At 64.1% G+C, this 22970-nt stretch overlaps 3 protein-coding genes across 6 annotated transcripts; all 3 read right to left on the bottom strand.

The window, feature by feature from the left end:
* Positions 1 to 4618: 4618 nt before the first annotated feature.
* Positions 4619 to 7985, bottom strand: LIF (LIF interleukin 6 family cytokine). Of its 2 annotated transcripts, none has more exons than XM_039560739.1 (3): positions 7883 to 7985; positions 5980 to 6158; positions 4619 to 5828 (listed from the first exon to the last, which is right to left on the bottom strand). In XM_039560739.1, the coding sequence occupies exons 1-3, from the start codon at positions 7899 to 7901 to the stop codon at positions 5391 to 5393; spliced, it is 636 nt and encodes a 211-aa protein (XP_039416673.1). In that variant the 5' UTR covers positions 7902 to 7985; the 3' UTR covers positions 4619 to 5390. The 2 variants fall into 2 exon arrangements, with proteins under 2 accessions (XP_039416673.1, XP_039416674.1); XM_039560740.1 differs by lacking the exon at positions 7883 to 7985 and adding an exon at positions 6395 to 6598.
* A 3780-nt stretch (positions 7986 to 11765) lies between these two features.
* On the bottom strand, positions 11766 to 16691 carry LOC120410842. Its single transcript, XM_039561096.1, has 3 exons — positions 14321 to 16691; positions 13433 to 13569; positions 11766 to 13321 (listed from the first exon to the last, which is right to left on the bottom strand). The coding sequence occupies exons 1-3, from the start codon at positions 14355 to 14357 to the stop codon at positions 12857 to 12859; spliced, it is 639 nt and encodes a 212-aa protein (XP_039417030.1). The 5' UTR covers positions 14358 to 16691; the 3' UTR covers positions 11766 to 12856.
* Positions 16692 to 16788: 97 nt separating this feature from the next.
* Positions 16789 to 22452, bottom strand: CASTOR1 (cytosolic arginine sensor for mTORC1 subunit 1). Of its 3 annotated transcripts, none has more exons than XM_039561093.1 (9): positions 22234 to 22448; positions 22064 to 22134; positions 19610 to 19803; positions 19374 to 19506; positions 18578 to 18701; positions 17915 to 18028; positions 17756 to 17838; positions 17549 to 17643; positions 16789 to 17467 (listed from the first exon to the last, which is right to left on the bottom strand). In XM_039561093.1, the coding sequence occupies exons 1-9, from the start codon at positions 22344 to 22346 to the stop codon at positions 17177 to 17179; spliced, it is 1218 nt and encodes a 405-aa protein (XP_039417027.1). In that variant the 5' UTR covers positions 22347 to 22448; the 3' UTR covers positions 16789 to 17176. The 3 variants fall into 3 exon arrangements, with proteins under 3 accessions (XP_039417027.1, XP_039417026.1, XP_039417028.1); XM_039561092.1 differs by having other exon boundaries at positions 17915 to 18031; positions 22234 to 22447; XM_039561094.1 differs by having other exon boundaries at positions 17309 to 17467; positions 17545 to 17643; positions 22234 to 22452.
* Between the last annotated feature and the right edge of the window lie 518 nt (positions 22453 to 22970).

Here is a 22970-nt window from a genome sequence, read left to right as displayed (position 1 = left end):
TGCCCTGCAGGGCCAGGGGCCACCAGCTGAAGCAGCAGGAGGGGCTCGGGGGCTTCAGTGGTGTGTGCCCACTCTGCAGCCCTGGCTCCAGGGACCCTGGGGACACGCCACAGCTCCTGATTATTCCCAGGGCTGGTCCACCCCATCATCCCCACCATCCTGGCGGGCCTCTCCCAGTGTTGCCTGCTCTTTTGGGAGCCTGCTTGGGATTTGCTCCCAAACGCTTTTCTTCCCACCTCTTCACCCTTGCCAGCCTTCTGCCTCATCCCAAAGTGCTCTTCCCTTTCCTTAGGTGGGATCTTTCCCTTGAGCCCTGATTTTCCCCTCATGGCCAGGAATTATGGATGTTCGGGCCATCTGAAGCACCTTGTTAAGCAAATATGTCTCAAACAGCTTCAACCCCGCAGGTCCTGCTGAATTTTGGGCTTTGGGCTCAGTCTGCAAGGCAGATTCCACATCCCATGAGACCCGAGCAGAGCGGGAATGGAAGAGCCGGGGTGTTCACTCCCTTTTGGACACTGATGACCGGGTGCTCTGCATGCTGAGGGGCTGGTCAGGCCACTGAGCACTTTATCGAGGCTCCTCCATCCGTGCCAAGCGCAGCCGTGGCTGCGGAAGTGCCCCAGCCTCTGTTGGAAGGCGATAGCTGTACCGAGATAACCCCGCTATCAGAACCCTGGGGCTGGCCCCGCCCATCGCTCCAAGGCAGCTCAAAGCATCCCCTCCCGGACGGAGAAGGGTCCCCTGAGCCCCGTGCGAGGGTTCCCCAGCCAGCCCCAAGCTGGGGTGCAGCAAGGAGAGGCCTCTCCAGCAGCTCCGCAGGGCTGGATTTGACCCCGCTACAAAGCTCACTCACCATGAGACTAAACACTTGCTGAGCAAAGCTGCCGACAAGGGTCTCGGGGGACCACTGGGGATGTGTCATCCTGCTCGCGAGCCAGCCCCGAGCTCCAGCGGTGTCACACAGAGAGTGGCTCTGCCGGGGGTCCGGATCCTGGCCCCTGCCCTCCCCCTGGCTCTTGCGGGCCTGTGCCAGGTCCCCTGCTGGGCACGGGGGCGGCTCTCGGAGCCGGGTCCTGCGACAGAGGTTGCGTTCGTCTCGCCTCCAGCCCATTGTCTTGTTTATTTGTCACGGTTGGTCCCCAATTAGGAGTTTGAGCCGCTTGGGACAAGAACTGTTTCTTCCCATGTGAACGTGCGGTTCCCGCTCCGCCGGGCTGTGATGTGGCCGGCGACCCGCAGGAGCATCTGCTATTGCAGCAACAGTGCCCGAATGCGTTTCAGATGGGCTCGGCTCTGCTTTCCGTGCTCGGGCCGGCGGCCAGCCTGGGATGGAGCCTCCAGCCGGCCCTCGGGATGCGATGTTCCCGTCCTCGGGGACGCGGCTTGGGGACCTGCTGGGGAGATCGTCACCAGCCGAACGCGTCTGGCCAGCACCGAGCCCGGGGGGCCCCTGGATGGGGAAGGGGCTCTGCCGGGGGCACCACCGGGTCCGACCCCAGCCTGGCTGCACACAGGGAAGGGGGGATGCTCCACCTGGGATCTCTCAGGGAACGACCCGACCGCCATCCCCGGCTTTGCCGCTGAGGTCAGCCCCGATTGGGATGCTCCCGCCGGCTCAGTCCGGGGATGCAGCGCCGGTCACCCCGCGGAGGGGACGCGCAGCCGGCGGTGCCCCGGCCCCGCACCTGCCCCCGCGGACGGCAAGTCCCGTCTGGCCGGTGGCCCCGGGGCAGCGCAGGGCCCGTCCGGCCGGGTTCGCGCGGCGTCAGGCAGCACATGATCCGCGCCGCGGGGCCAAGGGCTGAGGTCAGTCAGTCACACCCAGGCAGCGGCACTGACTTCACCGCGGGCAGGAGCAGCTCCTCACGTATCCCGCTCCCCGAAGGCAGCGCTGACCCGCCGCTCGGGGCCCATGGTCAGGCCGCTCCGTTATCGGGGAGCGGGCATCGCTCCCATCGCAACGGATGGCTCCCCGGAGCCCCTCCTGGCTCTCGTCCCAGCCAAAATAGTTTCTCTGGTCCTGGGGCCGAAGGGGAGTCACTGACAGGGTCCTGCCGGTGCCGCTGGGGAAGCCGCAGCGCCGGGTCCTTCGCGGTGCTCCCCGTCCGGCTCGCGGCGCTGGCCCGCTTCCCCGGGGCGCCGGCTGGGTGGGATCAGCCGCTGGCTGAGGTAATTGAAAGCCCTTTCCATCTCTCCCGAGTCTGGGATGAGCAGGGCAGCGCGTCCTGGCTCGCTGGGGCGATGGCACGAGCCGGGGGCCGCCGCCCGCCCCGACTCCAAAATCTCAGGGGAGGGTAGAGGAAGGGGTTTGGGGAATTTTAGGGGCTTCTCCACGCCTTTCCAGGGAAGGAAGAGTTAATCACCCGCCTGCTGCTAATGAGCCTTAACTGGGAATGACCCGACACAGGGGAGAAGTGAACCCATTGTCCTCGCCTGTGTTTGACTGTCTTCCAGGGAGACTCATGAAACGCAGAGCCGGGGCGTGAGTTCCCGATTTATGTCAGGAGGCTGTGATTTATTCTATTTATTTATTTTTGCCATCTGGTTGAGGAGGGATGTTGAACGCAAGCGTGAGAAATCCAGATGTGCACAGCTCCTCGCTCCCGCGCAGGACATCGTCCCAAGCCCCGCCGAGCCCGACCCTGCCCCCGCTCCCTGACACCCCTCGAGCTCCCCGGGGCGGGTTGGTGGCACCCCTGGGCACCTGCCACATCCCTGCCGGGGATGAACTGGGCGTGTTGGCACAAGGAAGGGCTAAGCTTGGATGTCCAGCCCTGGACTTCCAGCATAGAAAATGTTGGCCATACAATGACATGCTAACAATAGCCATGGGGACCCCTGTGTGTCCCCAGCTGCAAGGGTCAGGGTGACCCTGGCATCCATCAGGGTGCCATGGGGACCTGTGTGTGTCCCCAGCTGCAGGGTCAGGGTGACCCTGGCATGCATCAAGGTGCCATGGTGACAAGTGCTGCGGGAGCTGGCCCTGAGCATAATGCCCATCCTAAAAGGATGATGCCCTGTCCCGTGCCTGTGTTTCTGGGGGGTGTTGTATCGCGCTGAGGAAATGTATCTCACAGTGCAGGAAGGAAAAGGGCCCCACGAATGGCCTGCAACCCCAAAATGGGCATCCTCCAGGACAGGGACGCAGGGGACACCCAGGGCCCCTTCCCTGGAGGCAGACTGGACGATGGAAGAAAGCCACATCATGCATGGGGATGCGCCGTGGCTTCCAGGGATGTCCCTGGGTGCCTCGGCCGTGGGATGGAGGAGCCAGTTCCGTTTTGGCATTCACCCCTGCCATGAAGGGACAGCAGTGCCAGGCTGGAAACGGGCACTGCTGCCCCTGCTGTCACCACTGGTGCAGCACGAGGCTGCCACTGACACAGGGCAGGGCCAGTCTGGGGTCAAACCCATGCCATGAAACCTCCCCTAGGAGCCAGAGGACACAACTGGGCAGCACGACCCTGCGGGGCAGAGGAAGAGGGATTTGGGGGGCAACTTCTGAATTTCTGCAATGATCTTTAGGTCGAGGCTCCTCTGAGACATGAGAGATGATCACACAGGATCTTAGCTCATCCGCTTGCTGTCTCATGCCTGGGAGGTTTGGCCAGTGGCCCAAGGGCTCCGGAGGAGGAGGAAAATTTCATCATCCTGCTCCAACGTCTCCTGTATAATCAGCCTCTTGTTAACCGATACAGCCCCATGCGAGGCGCTCGCTGAGGACCGGGGCACTGGTGCAGCCTTAGGTGGTCTTGGCCCCGGCAAAGCTCTGCTGAGCCTCTCCCAGCACAGCCTGGGAAGCGGCTGGGATTTTTAGGTGGTGTCCCCTCCACCTCGCACATGCTCACTCGGCTCCCTCAGCCTCTTCCCAGACTTTCCCTGTTTCCTCAGGAGCTTCCAGGGCTGCCAAAGTGGGGCTCCCCGCACCATGGTGCTCCACACATTGGGATGGTCCCCTCATCGGGATGGTGCCCATGCCATGGTGCTCCCCACACTGCCATGGTACCCACACCACGATGTTCCCCATGCCAGGACAATCCCTGCACTAGGATGGTCCCCACATCATCCCGGCACTTTTGAGCAGCTGGTGAGTGTCAATTTAAGCATTTTCCCCTGGAAAAATGTATTTCCAACCAGCCATCCCATAGCAGGTGGGAAAGCAGGAAGGAACAAGGTGACAGGGGACTGTGATGCACAGCGATGCCTGAGGGGTTTTGGGGCAGCCCTGAGGGTGCTTTGGGGGAGCAGAGGTGTCGGAGGGTGAGCACAAAAGGGACCCATCGAAGAGCAGACAAATACAGTCTGTTTCTGTTGGTTTATTTAAAAAAAGGAGGGCAAGAAGTATAAAAAAATAAATATTTAAATAGAATTCCATGAATATATTACCACAAATCTTATTAATAATTATTAATTATTATTAACGATAAAATTATTAAAAGTCAGCTCTCAGTGCATGCTGGGCTTTCCACGGAGGCAATAAATAACCCACAGCCCGCTCTGGTGCCAGGAGCGAGCCAGCGCCGCCTGCCACCGGCCCGGGGCCCGTCCCTGCGTCCCCACGTCCCCATGTCCCACATCCCTATGTCCCCATGTCCCTGTGTCCCATGTCCCCGTGTCCCCGTGTCCCAAGTCCCCATGTCCCCTTGTCCCATGCCCCCATGCCAGGGCTGCATTCAGCCGTGCAAAGCCCAGCTCTTGGCTGTTAGTACATTCAGAGCTCTTCCAATGGGAAAAGCACTTTTCCAAAGGAGAGGACATTCCGTGCCCCGCCGTGCCCGCGCGGGGGGATGATGCCCCACAGTGGGGTGCCTGTCCCACACAGGTGGCCTTGTCCCAGACGGTGGGACCCAGCCCCAGCCACCACAGCCACTGGGTACCCTCAGTTCGGCTCCTTGCAGGGGAGCCCAGCCTTAAAATGTGCAGGGGGAGCGTGTGCCCGTGTCCCCATGTCCCTGCCAGCCACCGCATCCCAATGTCCTCCCTCACAATCCTTTTTCCAGGGAAGTGGGAGCTTCAGATGGTGCTCAGGGGTGTCTGTCCGGTTGCTCTCCATGATGGACACCGTCCGTGGGGGACAGAGTCCGGCCCCGCCGCCAGCCCCTGCAGCTCCCTCCCCCCATGGGAGCACAGGGAGGGCTGAGGCACATCCCGGGACCAGCCCACGCCCCGGCATCTCCTCGGGGATGCGCTGCCTCGTCCCGCTGGATGCTGGCTCTGCTCCGCTCGGGACGCTCCGGGCTGCAACGTTCACCCCCTCAAGGGGCAATAAATTACCGGAGGGCGGATGGGGCCAGCGCAGGGTCCGGGTAATAAATAGGAAGGCGGGAATTCGGGAGGCAGCGGCGGGGGCCGGCCAGCAGCAGGGGCAGCGTAGCCGGGGCGGGCGCTCATGAGGGGCTGAGATGAGGTAGGAGGACACGTGCCGCCTGGCCGATGACCTGCACGTACTTCCTGAGCACCTGGCAGCCCTGCTGCTTCTTCTTGAAGGCGCTCTTGCCCTTGGAGCTGTCCCCGTACCTGACGTCCACCTGGAAGATGTTGTAGTTCTTGCAGAGGAGGCAGGTGAGGTTGGAGATGAGGCCTCGCGTGGTCTTGGTGGTGTTGTGGAGCCGCTCGAGGAGCTCTTTGGCCATGGGGTTGAGCTCCTCCTGGTCGCGCGTGATGTTCCCCAGCGAGGCGTTGAGGAAGGCGAAGAGCTTGTACATGGCCACCATCACCTCCTTCCTCTCGCTCGTCCGGTTGACGCGGAAAGTGGGGAAGAAGATGCCAGCGGGGTTGCAGAGCTTGTCAGCCTCGCTGCTGAACGGTTCTCCCTGGCACTTCAGCTGGGAGGAGAGGCGAGCGTCACCCCATGTTCCCTCTGTCCCCCCCGGCCACCTCCTGCCACCGTCCCTGCGGTGTCCCCAGCCCTCCCCCTTCATGCGCTTGTGGCTCACACCCCGCCGTGGTCCCTGGCCGTCCCCAAGTGCCACTTACATAGAGGCTGAAGAGTTCCTGGGCGGTGGCGTTGAGCATGGCCACCTGCCTGCGGGTCTGCTCCTGGGCGTTGGAGCGGCACAAGCCGTGGCTGGGGCAGCCGGAGCCGGTCACCAGCAGCGCCCGGCCAGCCACCGGCCGCCGCTGCAGCAGGAGCAGGGCCACGAAGGGCACGACGCCTGTGTGGGGAGAGAGGCCGAGGTCACGGTGGGGACCGGGACGAGGCGGTGGTGGCCCGTCGGGACCACGTTGCTGCTGATGCAGAGCATCCACCAAGGATGACCCCAGTTCCAGGCACCCAAAGGGAGAGTGTCCAGCTGGAGGGGAGACTCATCCCACTTGGGCGTGTGTCCAGCTCCGCTGGAAGTCCCCAGACCCCCCGCTCTGCCGTCCCGGCCGCTGCCGTCGCCCTCACCTGCCCCCCGGCAGGCGCTCCCCCGCCTCCCTTCCCGGCGGGGGGCCCCGCAGCATTCCCACATTTCGCAACCGGCCCGGTGGCGACCTGTCGGGTTTAATGAAACGTGCAAAACGCTTTTTCCTCCGTTATCCTGGTCCGGGCGCTTCGGGAGCAAGGCCCCACCCCGGCCCGGCTGACTCAGCGGGGCTCCCGCAAGGAAACCTGCTCTCGGCGTGCCCTCCCTCCTCCCTCCCGCCCCCGGCCCCACCGCCTGCCTCAGTTTCCCCGCCTGAGAAGTGGGCGCAGAGCCGAGGAGCCCCGGGGTGAGACGATGCAGCTGCCAGAGGCTCCAGCCAGGAAATCCCTGGACGTGGAACAAGGGGACCCTTGAGCCGCGGGCAGCTGGGGTCGCCCCGGCGTCCCCTCCTGGGAGCGGGGCGCTGCGACCCCCCGTCCACTGGGACTCCCCCAAACAGGGATCCATCCCTGCTCGGGGAGGCCAAACCGCCTCTGGAGCCCCGCCACTGCGCTGGGCATCCTCGGGGAGGGTGGCCCGGGTGTCCCCGCTGCTGAGTGACCTGGATGCCACCAGCAGGGCCCCTTCAGGGTGGGAGTCCCGTGCCCCGGCTCGGGGCGCTGCCAGGCGAAATCCCCGGGCCGTGACGAGCGCCGAAGTCGCCCGCATTTGTCAGCGCCTCGGACGTGCCGCCGGTGCCGGGTAATCCAAGCCTCGATTTATTTACCCTGCCCAGGTGGGAGAGGACTTACCTGGGCGTGTTGCGATCCCTGACCCGCCGCTCCCCTCCCGCCCGGGACGGGGGGACCCTGTCTCCCCGCGCCCCCGGGGCCCTGGCTGTTCCCAGGGGATGCAGATTCCCTGAGCCCCCCACAAGCCCCTCTCGCTGTGTCCCCCCGGTCGCTGCCTCTGCCCATTTCACAGCTGAGCACGGCGAGGCTCGGCACCCACGTGTGCCAGGGGCTGGGTGGGTGGGGGGTCCCGGGTGGGTGCTGCCCCGTGGGACACCCCGAGCACGGCTTCTGGGCTGGGGGCTGCTCCCTCCAGCCCCACCTCCTGCACTTGGCAGCCTCCCCATCCTTCCAGCGCTCCCGACACGGCAGCAGCTCGCGGCATCGGGAGACCCAGAAGGAGGAAAAGCAGGAGGGGGGGGAAAAGTATTTAAAAGTACAAAAAAGCAAAAAAGCAAAAAATCCCCCCCTCCTTGAGATTTTTTTTTTCTTGGAAGCATTTCCAGTTATATAAGTGTCCAGATGTTGGCTGCACCGCGCCAGCGCCGCGCTCCGCTCCCGCTGCCAATTCCCAGAGATGCTCGTCCCGGGGGGGACGCAGCGCGGCGGGAGCCCTCGCTCCGGCTCCAGCGGCGGCATCCAGCCGGGACCCGCCTGCACCCGAGCATCACCGGGAAAAGGAGGGAAGGGGGGAGGAAAAAAGGGGGAAGGGGAGAAGGGGAAATAGTGTCCCCAAAGTTGATTTTTTTTTTTTTTTACCTGCCGGCACGAACTTCATTGTGAGCCGCGTCCCGGGAGCGACTTAATAGGGATTGGTGTTGGCAGAGGAAGTTTTCAGAAATTCATGTTCATACTGGGGGACTTCTCGGGGTTTATATACCGGTCCGGCAGCCAGCCTGTGTTGTAAGAAGAGGGGAGGAGGAGAGGGGGTGGGGGAGAATCACCCGCTATCGTTACTTCTATTGAAACTGGAAATCAGGAAGTCGGAGGGTTTGGAAATCATGAATGATTCTTAGAAATGAATTTTTGAAAAAAGTTGATGTCACACGAAGTTTTGTGTCGTCTTTTGTTTCACGCGCGGGCTCGGGGAAGTGGGTGGGCTGGGAAAGATGAATTGAAGCCCCCCAGGGGAGGTGCGCGGCCGCACGTGGGATTCGGGGGTGTCGAGGCGCGGTGGCGAACGTGCCGTGCTGTGACTCAGGAGCTGCAAGCACTTTCACCCCCGGGTCCCCCTCCCCGGGCCGGGGCTTCCCCGCTGGCTGCCGGAGCAGGCAATAAAATGAAGGAGGTAAAAAAGCCTGGTCTGAGGTTTTTTGGAGGTTTTGGAGGGATGAAAGGCGGGGGAAGTGGTGGCGGGGTCCCGCACTCCTCGGTCACGGCGGGACGGCCGCGGTGGCAGAGGTGTCCCCCAGCCCGCCGCTGGCTCATCCCTTTGGGCAAAAATATTATCAGTAAAGGGTGGGTTTTCTGCAGGAAAAAGGACAAACCCACCCAGGGGGAGAGGCCGGACCGGCCCCCCCAGGGTTAACCCTTCCCTCGGCGGGGCTGTCCCCTGCCTGGAGCGGGCAGAGGGTGCTGGGGCGGACAGGAGGGCGCTGGGTCACCGTCTCGTGGGGATCCCATGGGAACGGGACACTGCGGCGCTGTTCGCTGCCCGATTTGGGTGAAAAACAGGTTAAATGGATTTTTTTTTGTCCCTCTCTGTATTTTTTTCTCACCGGGGCCGAGCTGAAACTTTAATCAGGTTTAGCAAGTTTGCGGCCCGGCAGGTGAACCGGCGGTGCCAGTCCAGGACCGATACCGCAAGAGCCACCATGACCCCGGGTGTCCCCCCTCGGCGGGGGGGACACGGAGAGGGGGGTCACGAAGACCCCCCTGTGCTGGCGGGGTTGGTCCATAGCTGCTGCGTGCCTCAGTTTCCCCATTCAAGGACCAGCCTGGTTTGCCGGTGGCATTGATGCCCCAGCCCAGTTTAGCCCAGTCTGATCTTACTGGGACATCAGGGATGAGCTGGGGACTGGCTGAGCTCCATGTCCCACCCTGCAGCCTCATCCCAGCCTTTTTGGGATGTGGGGAGCAGCACATCACATATTGATGGACATCTAGCAGCCTGGCGAAATTAATTAGCTGAGCAATTAATAGCACTTAATTATTAGCATAGGGAACGTCCTGCGGGAGTTGTGTGCAGGGGTTGACATGGATTTGCCCTTTTCCTGAATTTTCCAGGAGGGACTGAGTCCAGTCTGGAGCTGAGCTGGGCTTTGGCATCCCCCGAGGGGTGTGGGACCCCTGGTCATGGTGGGATCATCACGGCGGCATCGGTGTCTTCACCCCCAGCTCAACCCTTCGGGCTAAAGTGTTCAGATTAAAGGATGGGCTTTCTCTAGGAGAAAAGACAAACCCGGGGGGAGACGCTGGACCTCTGCAGGGGGAGATGCTCCGGCGGGAAAACCCGAATTCCTGGTCCAGATAGGCTGGAGATGGAGGTGTGGAGAGGAGGTACCAGGATGGGAGATGATGCCCAGGAATATCCCCTTTCCCAATCCCTTCAGCAGCAGGAATATCCCCGCACGGATCCTGCGCCGATGCCCGATGGAGACAGGCAGCAGGAGCGTCAGGAGACGGTGACAGGGGTGGGGGTCCCAGTGTGTCCCAAGGAGGAGCGGGAAGAGGACCCAGCCCTCCCTGTCAGAGAAGGCTGAGGGTCCTTGGATCTGAGGGGTTTGGGGGCCCCAGGAGGAGCTGGGGCAGGTTGGTCAGGGGACAGCTGTCCCCACTGTCCCCACTGTCCCCACTGTCCCCTCCATCCCCACTGCCCACCTGGCCAGGGACAAAGGGACAAGCCCAGGGTGCTCCAAGGCCACCGCTGCCACGCTGCTGCTCTGTGCCCCTCCGAGCTGTCCCCTCTGAGCATCCCGGCCCATAATTGTCCTCAGCTCCATCGCAGACACCTCATCCCATCCCTGTCCCCGTGATGCCTCTCTGCCGCATCCCTGTCCCCCTGCTGTCCCCTTTTCCATGTCCCTATGCTTCCCCCCTCCTCATCCCTGTTCCATGCCCGCTCATCCCTGTCCCCGTCCCGGTCCCCGTCCCTGTCCCCATCCCTGTCCCCGTGCTGCCCCCTGCTGCCCCAGCCGAGAACTGGCCTCTCCCCATCCCAAAATTGCCCCCGTCGCCTCATCCTAACTCAGAACTGACCCATCTCATCCCCGCTCCGGAGCTGCCCCCTGCCCCATCCCCACCCCAGACTTCTCCTCTCCCCAGCCCGCAAATGTCCCCTCCCGCCCTTCCCCATCCCCTCATTGTCCCCCCCGCCCCAGCCCCTCCCAGAACTGACCCAGCCCCACCCCAGCTCCCCCCATAACTGCCCCACCCCATAACTGCGCCCCAGCCCCATCCCCCTCCGTCTCCCCTCCAGGTTCCCATCCCGCGGTGTCCCCGTGCAGGAGGGACACCAGATTTCGGAGTCACCAAAAGCCCCGGGTGTCCCCCAGGTTGGGGATGAGGCTGGGGCTGGGACTGGCGGTGTCCAGGGGGCCCTCCCGGGGGGTGAGGAAGGGCCGAGCCAGGCAGGTGCTCCTGTCGCGGGGAAATCCAGAGCCGAACAACGGAGGGCAGCACGAATTCCCCTTTGACTCACGGTGGGTCCCTGCCCAGGGGGACAGGGCTGCCTCACCCCTGTCCCTGCGCCCCACCGGTGCCACCCCAGCAGTGTCATCCCACAGGCTTTTCCCAGGAGTGGGCACTGGGGTCCCCTTGGGTGTCCCCTTGGGGACACCAGAGAAGCCACCATCCCTCCAGTGACACTCAGCCCGGTGTCACTCTGTGTTTGGGGTCCCTCAGCCCTCCCCACGGTCCCAGGGGGTCACGTACCTGCACCCTCCCCTCCTCAGCCCTCTCCAGAGCTGGATGGGCGGCTTGGCAGTGGCACAGTCACTGTCAGGGTCACCCACAGCGCGCCAAGCTGGCCCGGGCTTCTTCATGGTGACATTGTCCCACCATGAGTGTCCCCAGATGGCCGTGGTGGCCGTCCCAGTGGCGATGCTCCTGTGACTGACTCAGGCAGTGGGGCCGGCAGCAGAGCCGGGCAGTCCGGCGGCCCTGGCACACGGCACACATGGGGAACGAGTGACTCCATGGGGACACATGACCAGGTCTTAGGATTTTTGACTCAGCAGCACTGGTGGCATGTCCCCATGGTGGCCCTGGCCAGACTGCCGGACACTGCGCTCAGCGTGGCTGCGGTGATGGCCCAGCCAGGGCTGTGACATGTGGCACAAGGTGTCATGCAGCTTGTGCCACACACACCTGGCAGTGCCAGGCCCTGTCATGGCACACCACAGCTTGTCACATCACGTGCCCTGTGCCACACCGTGTCGTGTGCCACATCCTGTGCCACATCCCAGTGTGTGCCACATCCTGTGCCGTGCCATGGGCCACACTATGAAGTGCCATGTCCTGTGCCATGCCACGGGCCACATCCCAGCGTGTGCCATGCCATGTGTCACACCATGTTGTGCCACACCACCCCACGTCACATCCCATGTGCCCTGGCAAGGACAACAGGCACGACCTGGCCACCAGAACACAGCCCCTCCCTGCCCACAGCCACAGGGACCCAGGGACACAGGGACACGACGTCTCAGTGGCCCAGAGGCCAAGGTCAGCACTTTATTTCCTTCTGCCATTGTACAAAAATAAAGAAGTGCCACGTGGGCAGGGGGCACTGCCCTTCTCTGCGTACCAAAAATATCAATATACATAAATAAACCCTTGTGATGGTCATAGTTTAACACCGTACAAAAAATATAATAAAAATAGATATTTATATATTAGAAATGTACTTAAATACTTCTGCAAGCTGCAGGAGTTAAATTAACCCTGGGAGTCAATAAATACAATAAACACACAAATATTAAAGTATAAATTAGGGGGGAGGCGTTGGGGGCTGTCGCCCACTGCCACAGTGCAGCGGCCAGAGCCGAGTCCCTGCTGGGCACGGTCAGGGCTGTGGTGGCACGGCCTGGGAGGCTCAGAGGGGACACGGAGGGGACAGGGATGCTGGGAGTATGGGAACACCGAGTGTGCAAGAGTGAGCACGGGGACACTGAGAGCACGGGGACACTGAGAGGACAGGGATGTGCGAAGGGACACTGAGCTTGTGGGGACACCAAGCACAGAGGGACACCAAATGTGCAGGGACACGGACTATGCAGGGACACAGGATTCCGCTCGCAGCTGCTCTCTGGGAGCAGAGCTGGCGCAGGGCAGGCAGGGGGTTACAACACCGGTGACAGTCGCCGGTGGCAGCAGCGCTCTCCGTGGGCCCGGCGGCGGGTGCGCTTAGTCAGGCTGTGTCACCCGACCCATTGAATCACTGGAAAATCCGGCAGGGCTCGGGGACAGGGGACAGCTGGGCACCCGGGGGACACCCGGCTGCACTGCGGCTACCTGGATCCACGGGAAAGTGGGGCAGGATGTGGGAGAGCCAACCAGGGCTGTCCTGCAGCCGAGAGGTGGCACGGGGCCAGCAGGGTCCCCACGGCGAGCCGAAGTGGCGGGAGATGCTGTCAGTGCATTTTGTCCTCGCTCAGGTGAGCTGAGAGGGGCTCCGTGGTGCATCCCGGCCACCGGATGCATCTCCGTCCTGGGGATGGGTTGGGATCGGGTCACACGGGATGGAGATGGAGATGATGGAGATGCAGACAGGAACTCCGGTGCGGCGGGGCTGCCCTAGGGGCGTGCAGGCAGCCGTGAGCTCCGGTGCGATCTCCCCTTCTCCCGGCGCGTCCGGCGGCTCCCGGCGTCCAGCTCGGCGCTGCGCTCGGCCATGAAGCGGGCATAGCTCCAGAGGATCTGGCACCCCTGCAGCTTCTGTCGGAAGATGCTGAGGGATGCCGCGGGGCTGGGGAGGGGCCGGCGGCCGGGGCGGGGGCTGGGGCCCGGGAAGAGCCCCGCCAGGTTGTTGAGCAGCGCTCGCACCTTCCGGTGGGTCTTGCTCAGGCGGAGAAGGATTTCGGCCTCAGGGTGGTGGAGGTTGCGCTGGTGCCGAATGATGTCCTGCAGCGCCTGGTCCATGTGCATCGCGGGCCTCCGCAGCCGCCGCAGCCCCCAGGGCCCCTTCGCCGGCCTCCGCAGCCACTCGGGGGTATTGTTGGTGCGGCATATGTTGTGCATGGCCAGGTGCTGCTCCTTCTCCTGCCCAGAGATTGGAGAAGATCAGGGATGCGGGAGCAGCACGGGGACCGCCCCCCACCTGCCCTGTGGAGGGGACGGGCGTGACCCCTCGCCCTGGGGAAGGAGACTCACGTAGAAGGTGAAGAGCTCCTGCGCGTCCTCGGCCATGAGCCTCACCAGCGCCTGCGTCTGCTGCACGGTGGGGGCCAGCGGGGACCTGCCCCCCTGGCCTGGCACTGCCCAGAGGATGAGGAGCCCTTTGGTGACAGCTGGGGAGGAAGAGGAGGGAGTCAGGGGACACTGGAGCGTCGCTGGGTGCAGGGACGCAGCCCCCTCTCACGGGGTCACTCCCCCCACGCCAGGAATGCTGCCTGCACCGAAGTCCCTGTCCCTGCTCCAGGGTGACCCAACCTCTGCGCCAAAAACCTGCTGGGCACCCGGCGGGGAGGAGGATGAGGGTGATGGAGGTGCTGTGGAGCCGTCAGGATGCGCAGCCGCACCACAGCAGCTGCTCCAGCAGCTGGCCCTGCCAGCGCGGGCCACCGCAAAGGAGGGGACAGCAGCGACACTCCTGCATCCAGTCCCTCTGGCCAGCTCTGGCCAGTCTCTGTCCCAGCCCCACTGTCACCCACAGGATTTTGGATATGGCACTGGGCTGACACACAGCCTCTGTCCCTTTGGGCAAGCTGACCCCCGACCTTCTGCCATTGATCCCCAAACTGTCCCCAAACATGTCCCCTCCTGCCTACCTCTTCCAGCATCCCCTCTCCCCCATACTGCCCAGTCCCAGTGCTCCCTGTCCCATGTGCCACAGCAGGGAATGTCCGCGTCCCCGCCAGCGCCCGAGGGAGGCGACACTGCCTTGGCACAGCCCCGGTGCCATCTGCCAGGGCACTGCTGACTCAACCGCCATGGGAGCCCCGCGGCCGCGCTCCCTCCCGCCGCTCCCGGCCGGACCGGCGCGCCCGGGGCAAGCGAGAGGGGACACGGGTGGACACGGGGACACGGGGACACACCTACCTGCCAGCACGCCCCAGGGCCGCCCGTCGCACCGCATGGCCGGGGCAGGGTGTCCGCCCGGGGCTGCCGGGCGCGCAAGCCACTTCCTTAACTGCTCGGCGATGGGGAAGCTCTACTTTTAAAGCGCACCCGAGTCACCCCCACCCCCAAGGAGGCACCCGGACCCAGCGAAAGGCAGCGAGAAGTGAGCCCCGGGGCCAATGAGGGATGCTCCTCCGCGGCGGGAGGAAATGGGACGGACGGGTGATGGGGATGTTCTTCGAGTCAGTTCCTCGAGGGAGGCCGGGTGGGTCCAGCCTGGGAGGCTGCTGTCCCGCTGCTCACCCCGGATCTGGCACTGCTGGACCCCCGAGCCCTGGCTTCTTGGGAAAGAGACTTTTTGAGTCACGCTGATGTCACCGCTCAGCACCCAACAGGTTGAACTGAAACCGGCGCCGGCTGCCCCGAAACCCCAATGCAAAAGAGGGCAGTGGCGGCGGGCAGCGGGGACAGGGATGTCACCCATGTGCCACCACGCGGGGTTTCGCATCCCACATCCAGCTGTGGGAGGCAAAAATCTGTCCTGGCAAGGAGGGAGGTGGAAGTGCGGGAACTGCAGGGCACCCCAGCACTGCCGGGGACCGTGCGCTCGCTGATGCTCCGGGGGATGCTCCGTCCACCTTCTCACACCCACCCACTCCTCTGGGTGACAAATCCGGGTGCTGAACCAAGTGGGGGACACCAGGCTCAGCCCCTCTTCCCGGCAGCACCACAGGAACACCGAGGGCGCCGGGTGTTGCCCAAGGCAGCGCTGTCCCTTGTGCAACGCTGCCCTGGAAGAGCCCTGGGGCTCGGCACGGCCTCGGCACGGCCAGCAGCACCCAGGGCAGTCCCCCTGGGCTCCCCCTTCCTGACAGACGGAACCCGGCACCGAAGGGGGTTTTCCCCATTCCTTAGAGATGAATGTCTTTGATCAGCGTTCCGAGGTGTGTCGCAATCCCATTGATTTTGAGCCGTCCCGCGCCAAATTTACGCATTTCGGGGGTGGCGCAGGGGGACAACCCAGAAATTCACACCCTCCTTCCAGCAGGAAGGACACAGCGGTGACTCACTTCCAGAAGTGCTTTCTTTTCCCAAAATTTCCCTGCCCCAGCCGCGCCACGACCCGCAAGGGCTGCTTCCTCCACCAGCTGCCTCTGACGGCTCCTCCTCTTCCTCCTCCTCGGGGCATCCCCGGCAGAGGTGGCGGCTGGGGTGGGTTCCATGGGGCCGGGGTGGGCAGGGCTATGCCCAGGGCGGTGGAGGAGCCAGGAGAAGATCTTGCTCACTCCACAGCAGTTTGTCCATCCCTCAGGCTGCCTAGACAGGCTGGTTACCAGCTGTCCACACACCCATCTGTACGTCCATCCATCCGCACACCCAACCATAAATTCCTCCACCTGTTCACCTATCCATTACCCTGCCTATCCACGTGATGAACCAAGCATCCACACATCTATTCACTCTTCCACCTATTTACTTGTCCATCCATCCATCCATCCATCCACCTGCCCATCCATCCACTTCTCCTTCTTCCTGTTCCATCCTTATCCATCCATGCACTGCCATGGCAGGACCCCGGGACACCCTGAGCAGGTGGCCCCCCCACTCTCAGCTCTCCCCTGGCCACAGGTGGCCCCTGGCCTCTGCATATGGTACCATCACCTCCTGGGCCAGCAGGACACCACGGTGGTGGCCACCCCACTGATGGCAAGGGGGTGGCCAGGACTGTGCAATACCCAATGGGAACAAAAATAGCGCCGGTGACCGCATGGGCCAGCGGCAATTTCTTCATCGCCGGGAGCGCGTCACCGGCGTCCCATGACTCGGAGAAGGGACCGAGACAGGAAAGAGAGCGGCCAGAGGGTTGGCAGGAAGCTGGTGGCTGGAAGTGTGTGGGGCTGACGTGGGCAAGATGTGCCAGGCCCAGGGCACAGTCCTGCTCGGAATGTGGGAGAGCAGGGGATGGATTCTGGGGACAGGATGGGAGCAGAGGTTTCCACCACGCTCGTGCTGGGTCTGCCTGAGGCCCAGGTAGACCCTGGGGGCACCCAGTGGCTGCAGCACCCCCCGGGAGGGCACAGCCCTCACCCCATGTACCCCACTTTGCCACAGGATGCTGTGCTGCCAGCGAGGGAAGAGGACGCGGGGACACAGTGGCAGTGTCACAGGGACACCCCTAGGCTCGGGGTCAAGCTCATGCCTCAGTTTCCCCCCAGCTTGGTCCAGTGTGGGGCAAGGGGAGGGCAGGAATGTGGGCCTGGGGTTCCCCAGGGCCGGTGACTTGCTGGGGGCTGCAGCTTTAATCCCTTTTTTCACCCAAAATACATCGCAGAGAAAGTGGCCGTGTCCCAGTCACCTCACAGCCAGACCGTGTCCCCCTGTCCCATCCCTGCCCCTGTCACCACCACAGGGACCAGCTCTAGGCAAACCCCTGGGCTACACAGAAATAAAAACAATAAGAATTTTACTGACTTATCAAAAACGATGTGAAAATACAACTTGTGAGGAGCTGGGGGTCACCGTCACCCTGCCATGACAGATGACAGCCAGGGCTGGGGGTGAACAACAGCCCCCCCACTGCCCCTTTGGAGCTTTTTGGGGTGCCAGGGGTAACCCCAGCTCCAGGAATGTTCTCCCCTCCATGGGGCTGGTCCAGGGGTGTCCCTGAGCATCGTGGCCACCCCTCCCTTCCCAAGGGGACACATCCCATCAGCCCCAGGCTGTCCCCTATAGCACCATGGTGGCACATCACTGCTCTTTGGCATGTCCCCCCCGTGTCCCCTCCACCTGGACACAGCCACTCTCCCCTGGCCCACCCACCCCGCACAGGCCGGGCTAGAGGGAGAGGATGGCACCCAGGGACTGACCCCTCTCCTGTGGGCCAGTACCCACTGCCACAAGGCCACCATGTCCCCAAAGCCACCACATCCCCAGCACAGAGGGAGCAATGCTGTGCCCGGCTCTGCCCCATGCTGGGGGATCATTAAGATCAAAAATTAACGAATAGGGCTGGGGAGGAGGGGAGACCTCACCCTGCCACCCGGCATGGGGACAGTGGCCGCTATCTGCTGCTCTCCTGCCGCTGCTGCAGCAGCTGGATGACCTCAGCGATGCCCTCCTCGGGACCTGCCGGGGGACAGAGGCGGTGTCAGCCCCAGGGGACACCCCGGGGCTGGCGGGGGTCCCCGGGGAGGGGCAGGGGCTCACCAAGGCGTGATCGAAGTTGAAGGTGCTGATGTAATAGGCCGAGATGTCGGCGGCCGCCAGCGGCTCTGCGATCTGCGCCACAATGCCACACTCATCTGGGGGCAAAAGGGGGCCCCGGGTCACTGTCATGGGGACACACGGGGACAGCAGTGCCCCAGAGCACCCCCTGGCTGGCAGTGGCACAAGAGGGGACACGGCCACACTCACCGAAGCCGAGGGGCTGCCCCCCAATCCGCACCATCCGCCACAGCTCCCCCGTCGAGCTGGTCAGCAGCAGGTCACTGGGGAACCTGAGGGGGATGAAGCCAAGTGTCACCCCATCCCTGAGCCCCCAGACCCAGGGACAGAGGGACAGATAGCACCTACCGCTTCTGGGTCTCGGCATCCATCACGATGGAGATGTAGCCCTCGATGAGGGAGAAGGAGAAGAAAGTGATGGAGTCGAGGTCCTGGCTGCTGGTGGCTGATTCCCACGGGGGGCTGCTGAGGGGGAAGGGGACACAGGGAGGGGTTACGACCCCCAAAATGGGGAGGAGAAGGGCTTGGTGGTGGCACTGGGTGTCTGAGCATCCCGTTGGGGTGCTGCAGGGTGGGGGGAGAGGGGACAGGAGCAGGCGGTCCCCAAAGCGTCTGCAGCTCACAGGTGACACCAGGTTTTGGGACATTCTTAAAAGGTCACGGTGACTCTGGAGCAGGAGTGTGCCACCAGAAGGGACCCCATCCCAGGGGACACGGGAGGACATGGCCAGGAGCATTCCCTGCCCCCAGCACCGTTCCCACTGCCCTTCTCAAACCTACCCCCTCCTGCTTTACAGTCTCCCCCTGGGATTTGGTACAACGGTGGCTTTGTCCCTTGTGTCACCTCGGAGTTCCCACCCCTCATGCTGCAGCTCCCGGGAGGGCAAAACCAGTCTGGGAAACACACCCAGAGCCTGAAAACCCAGTGGGACCAATGGCTGGGAGATGTCACTGCAGTTCAGGTGGCACCAGGCAAGAGGCCACCCCCATGTCCCCATCCCCGGGACTCACCTGTGGGAGTAGAAGAGGACGTCGATGAGCATGGTGGCGATGGCGGGCAGCGTGTCGGGGGCCACCGTCAGGACGCAGAAGCGGGTCTGGGGGCTCTGCACGGGGTGCAGCGTGGGGCTGGCAGCTGGCAGGGGAACGGCCGCGCGTCAAGCCTGGGGACAGCTCGGGGACAGTCCCGCAGTGCCACCCTGTGGCCACCGCGCCCACAGCCCGGAGTCTCTCCGGGAGCAGAGGGGTGGCCCGGGGGTCCCAAAGGATGTGGGTACCAGCGGTGGGAGCTGCAGCATCTCGGTGGGGACTGGTCGGCCCTGGGTGTCCCCCAGATGGGCATCTCCAGTGGGAACTGGAGCATCTTGGTGGGGTCCCCCCAATATGCACTGGTGGGAGCAGGAGCATCTTGGCAGGGACTGGGTGGTCCTCGGGACAGGGTGACCATGGGGGTCCCCCAGGATGTGGGAACCACCCATGGGAGCAGCATCTGGGCAGGGAGTGGGTGGCCCTGGGACAGTGTGGCCCTGGAGGTCCCTCGAGGATATGGGTACCACCAGTTGTGGCTGGAGCATCTGGGTGGGACTGGGTGGCCCTGGGACTGTGGCCTGGGGACAGGGTGGCCTTGGGGGTCCCCCAAAGATGTGGGTTCCACTGGTGGGAGCTGGAGCATCTCGGTGGGGACTGGGTGGCCCTGGGACAGGATGGCCCTGGAGGTCCCTCGAGGATATGGGTACCACCGGTCGTGGCTGGAGCATCTGGGTGGGACTGGGTGGCCCCAGGGGACATGGAACCCAGTGTCACTCACCTGGCTTGGGCTTGAGGAAGCCGTTGCTCACGTCATCGCAGGTGACAGGGACACACTCGCCACTCTCCTCCTTGTAGATGTCGAACTCCCCGGCCAGCGTGTGGATCACCACGGGCAGGTCCCGCTCCCGCACCTGCCCCGGGGCACAGGCTCATGTCCTGGACTGTCACCCCTCCCGCAGAGCACAGCGGGGCCCTTGGGACAGCCAGCCAGGTGCCACCGTGCCCGTCACTCACCAGGATGAAGTCGGTCTGGTACGTGGAGAGCATCAGCACCGAGACGTGGTGCTCGGCCAGCGGCGCGATCACCGACCGCGCGATCTTGGTGACGCCAGTGGCCTGGCAGCCGGGGGGTTCCCGCCCGTTGGACACGACGCTGAGCACCAGCCACGTGGAATCTGCCACCTGCATGAACTCGGAGGGCGGAAGCTCTGCGAGGGACAAGGGACACTGAGGCAGGTGGCTCCACAGGGCTCGGCACAGCCGAGCTCTGGACACAGAGCCAGCGCCAGCTCAGGCCCTGCGCGTCACACTGTCCCCTGGGTGATGAGCAGACCCAGGACAGGACCAGCCCAGGTGTGGGAACACCTGTTTGGGGGTGCAGATGAGCCTCATCCACAGGTGGAATTAGCCAGACAGGGCTCAGCTGCTCCACACTGGGATTTGGCCATAGAGATGAGGGGGGCCAAGGCTACAGCCCCCCCAGACCCCAGGATGTGTCTCTCCTCCCTGTGCCAGCACCCCAGGCTGGGTGCATGGGGGTGTTGGCATTGGACCCCAAAACCAGCACCACTGGGACCCTGGGGCTGCCCAGCTCATCCTCCGCCCCTCAGGAGCCCCCAGCCCAGCACCCACCACCAGGGATGCACAAGGGGCACCAGAGGGGACAAGGGGTCCCAGCTGTCCTGAGGGTCCCAGCAGATGGTGCCAGCCTGGTGGGGAGAGCCCAGGCTGGCAGATAGCCACAGCTGCTTCCAAAAAATCTGCTGGTGTTGACAGGGTGGGCATATGAGAGCTGTTCCTGCCTCCCACCCCCCTGCTCCCACCCTCCCGCCCAAGAGAGGGGCTGGCACTGCTGGGGCACCCCAGGACTCAGCCAGGCTGCCCCCTCCTCTCTGGGCTCCCCTTCCCAGGAAGGGATGGGCAGGACACCCAAAGGGCCTCCAACCCTCCATCCAGGAAAGGTGGGAGGCAGTTCCCATGGGAGACCCCACAAGCCCCCAGCCCTTCAGTGGGCACCCAGTTCCCCAGCCCAGCTGAGACCTCAAACTCATCACACCAGTGGTGGAGGAGGGGTCGCACGGGGGGAGGGTCCAGCACCCACTGAGGGGGACCCCATCACGGGACAGGCTCCGTACCCGGCTCCCAAACTCGGCCCGGTGCAGGGCGGGAGCGGGGCCGGATCCAGGGCCTTGGCGGGTGTTCCCAGCGCCTGTTCCTGTGCAGGAAGCGCCAGAACAGCCTCGGCTCCAGCCCAGAGCCCAGTGCTGGGAACAGGGGGGCGGGACAGGGACTCGGGGACATGGGGACCTGTCCCAGAGCTCAGTGCTTAATTGCTTTTCAACACCACCCTGGGCGAGGCTGAATGCAAGGGGACCCCTCTGTCCCTGTGTCACCCATCCCAGGGCTTAATCCCGATCCCCAAGGGAAGATGGGGATCTGCTAGGGGTGCCCTCCCAGCCCGGCAGCCGGGGGACACTGGCAGCCCCCCAGCCAAGGGGGTTCACAGGGCACTGCAGGGCTGCAGGCTCACAGGACCATTGTTCAGCACTTCCCGCCCTCCCCTCGGGATTGAGGAATATTTGTCCGCAGGCCCCGAAATAAAACAATACGTGGGGAACAGCTCTGGCTCTGGGAAGGGGGAGAGCCCGGGACGCGGTCCCGTTCCAGAGCAAAAGGAGGTGAGACTTGAGTGCCCGTGGCCAGAGCGCTGACCCTTGCTCCTTGAGTCACGGCCAAGGATACGCTGTGCCCGGCTCCCGCGGCCTCGGCAGGAAGGTTTGGGCGTGGGAAGCCGGGCCGGGATCCAGACCCTCTGGCTCAGCCCGTCGGGCCGGTACCCCCGGCAGGACCGGCCGTGAGGGTGATGCACGGCACAGGCCGGGTCACCAGCGGTGGGGACGTCACCAAATGGCACATCCCTGGGAGAGGGACTGGCTTGGAAAGGATCAAACCTCCCCAGGACACCCCAAAACCTGGACCCTGCTGCCGGACAGGGGTCACCCCAGCCAGCCTGGCTGGGCCTGTGCTTTGCTCTCCTCTGCCAAAGCACCAGTTGGCCCTCACCGGGCGGAGGGACGGGATGAAATCGGACACGGGAATGATGACAGGAGGGCTGTCAGAGCCTGGAGCTTTGCCCGCGGGCATCCCGGGAGGTCCCTGCGCCCTGCCGGGAGCCCCGGGGCTTCGGGCTGGCAGCGGGGTCCCCGCAGCCTGGTGCCACGAGCCGGGCGGCAGCTCTGCCCGGGAGGAGCTGTCGGAGCGAGGGCAGCCACGCCGGGAGAGCCTCGGCCGGGCAAGCCGGTACATCCCCGGCGCAGGCGCCGCGGGGACGGGATGGGCAGGTTCCGAGGGAGCCAAGCACAAGCCGGGACTCGCTCCCTGCGGCCCAGGCGCGGAGCCGGGCCGGGGACGCGCACAGCTCGTGCCTGCCGTGCCAGCCCGCCCTGCCAGGAGGCCACCGCTCGGTACCTTTGAAGCCCTCCTCGTCCAGCATGACCGTGTAGTCCTCGGGGGTCTCCGTCAGGCTGAAGAACTTGCATCTGAAGAAGAAGAAATCGGTGCTGCTGATCCCAAAACCGCCGCCGTCTCCCGGGGCCGGGGGAGGAAGAGGAGGGTGGTGGAGGGAGAAAGGCCAGTACCGGCAGCGCTGGGGCAGAAAGAGCAGCTTGAGCAGCGGGTGGGTGTAGAGCCAGAGCCCGCGGCGGGCCAGGCTCAGCACCCGCACCCGGTGCTCCAGAATGTGCAGGTCCATGGCGGCCGCGCCGCCCCGGGAGCCGCCGCCGCCGCCGCTATAAGGGCGGACACGGGACCGCCCGGGGACCGGCCCAGGACCGCCCCGCACTGCCTCGGGACCGCCCCGCATCGTCCCGGAACCGCCCTGGGACCGCCTCGCATCTCTCCGGGACCGCCTCGCATCGCCCCGGAACCGCTCCGGAACCGCCCCGCAATTGCTTCGGCACCGCCCTGTGACTGCCCTCATCGCCCAGGGACCGATCCGGGAACGCCCCGCATCCTGCCGGGACCGCCCTGTGACCGCCCGCATGGCTCCGGGACCGCCCCGCATCGCCTCGGGACCCGATCCGGCACTGACCCGCACCGCGAGAAACGCAACGACCCGGTCCCAGTGCTCCGGGAGCAGCCTCAGTTCAGAGCCCCGGGGTGCCCGGAGCAGCTCCAGCTCAGAGTCCCGGGGTACCCCCGAGCTGCAGCCCTGGGGTGCCCAAACCAGCCTCAATTCAAGAACCCGGGGTGCCCAACCAAGGGAGACCCTCTGGGGAGCCCATTGCCAACCCCACCCTACCCCAGCACCCAACCGAGTCCCACCCGGTTGCTCAGCCCCAGCACCAGGCCTGGAGAGGGGATTCACAAAACCAGG

The sequence above is a fragment of the Corvus cornix genome, chromosome 15 (assembly GCF_000738735.6).
Source record: "Corvus cornix cornix isolate S_Up_H32 chromosome 15, ASM73873v5, whole genome shotgun sequence".
Lineage (NCBI taxonomy): Eukaryota > Metazoa > Chordata > Aves > Passeriformes > Corvidae > Corvus > Corvus cornix.
Note: the sequence above shows the minus strand (reverse complement) of the source record. Positions and strands in the feature narration are given on the sequence as shown.

What these genes read in the sequence shown, in the direction of transcription:
- LIF (XM_039560740.1), bottom strand. Translation starts at nt 6,458, where the DNA reads ATGTGGGAATGCTGCGGGGCCCCCCGCCGGGAAGGGAGGCGGGGGAGC. An exon ending in GAGCGCCTGCCGGGGGGCAG is followed by an intron (nt 6,159 to 6,394) that starts GTGAGGGCGACG and finishes CTCCCCACACAG; the next exon opens with GCGTCGTGCCCTTCGTGGCC. An exon ending in AGGAACTCTTCAGCCTCTAT is followed by an intron (nt 5,829 to 5,979) that starts GTAAGTGGCACT and finishes CTCTCCTCCCAG; the next exon opens with CTGAAGTGCCAGGGAGAACC.
- CASTOR1 (XM_039561092.1), bottom strand. Translation starts at nt 22,346, where the DNA reads ATGGACCTGCACATTCTGGAGCACCGGGTGCGGGTGCTGAGCCTGGCC. An exon ending in TTTCTGCCCCAGCGCTGCCG is followed by an intron (nt 22,135 to 22,233) that starts GTACTGGCCTTT and finishes CTTCTTCTTCAG; the next exon opens with ATGCAAGTTCTTCAGCCTGA. An exon ending in ACCAGACCGACTTCATCCTG is followed by an intron (nt 19,507 to 19,609) that starts GTGAGTGACGGG and finishes GCCCCGGGGCAG; the next exon opens with GTGCGGGAGCGGGACCTGCC.
- LOC120410842 (XM_039561096.1), bottom strand. Translation starts at nt 14,357, where the DNA reads ATGCGGTGCGACGGGCGGCCCTGGGGCGTGCTGGCAG. An exon ending in GCCCTGGGGCGTGCTGGCAG is followed by an intron (nt 13,570 to 14,320) that starts GTAGGTGTGTCC and finishes CTTCCTCCCCAG; the next exon opens with CTGTCACCAAAGGGCTCCTC. An exon ending in AGGAGCTCTTCACCTTCTAC is followed by an intron (nt 13,322 to 13,432) that starts GTGAGTCTCCTT and finishes ATCTCTGGGCAG; the next exon opens with GAGAAGGAGCAGCACCTGGC.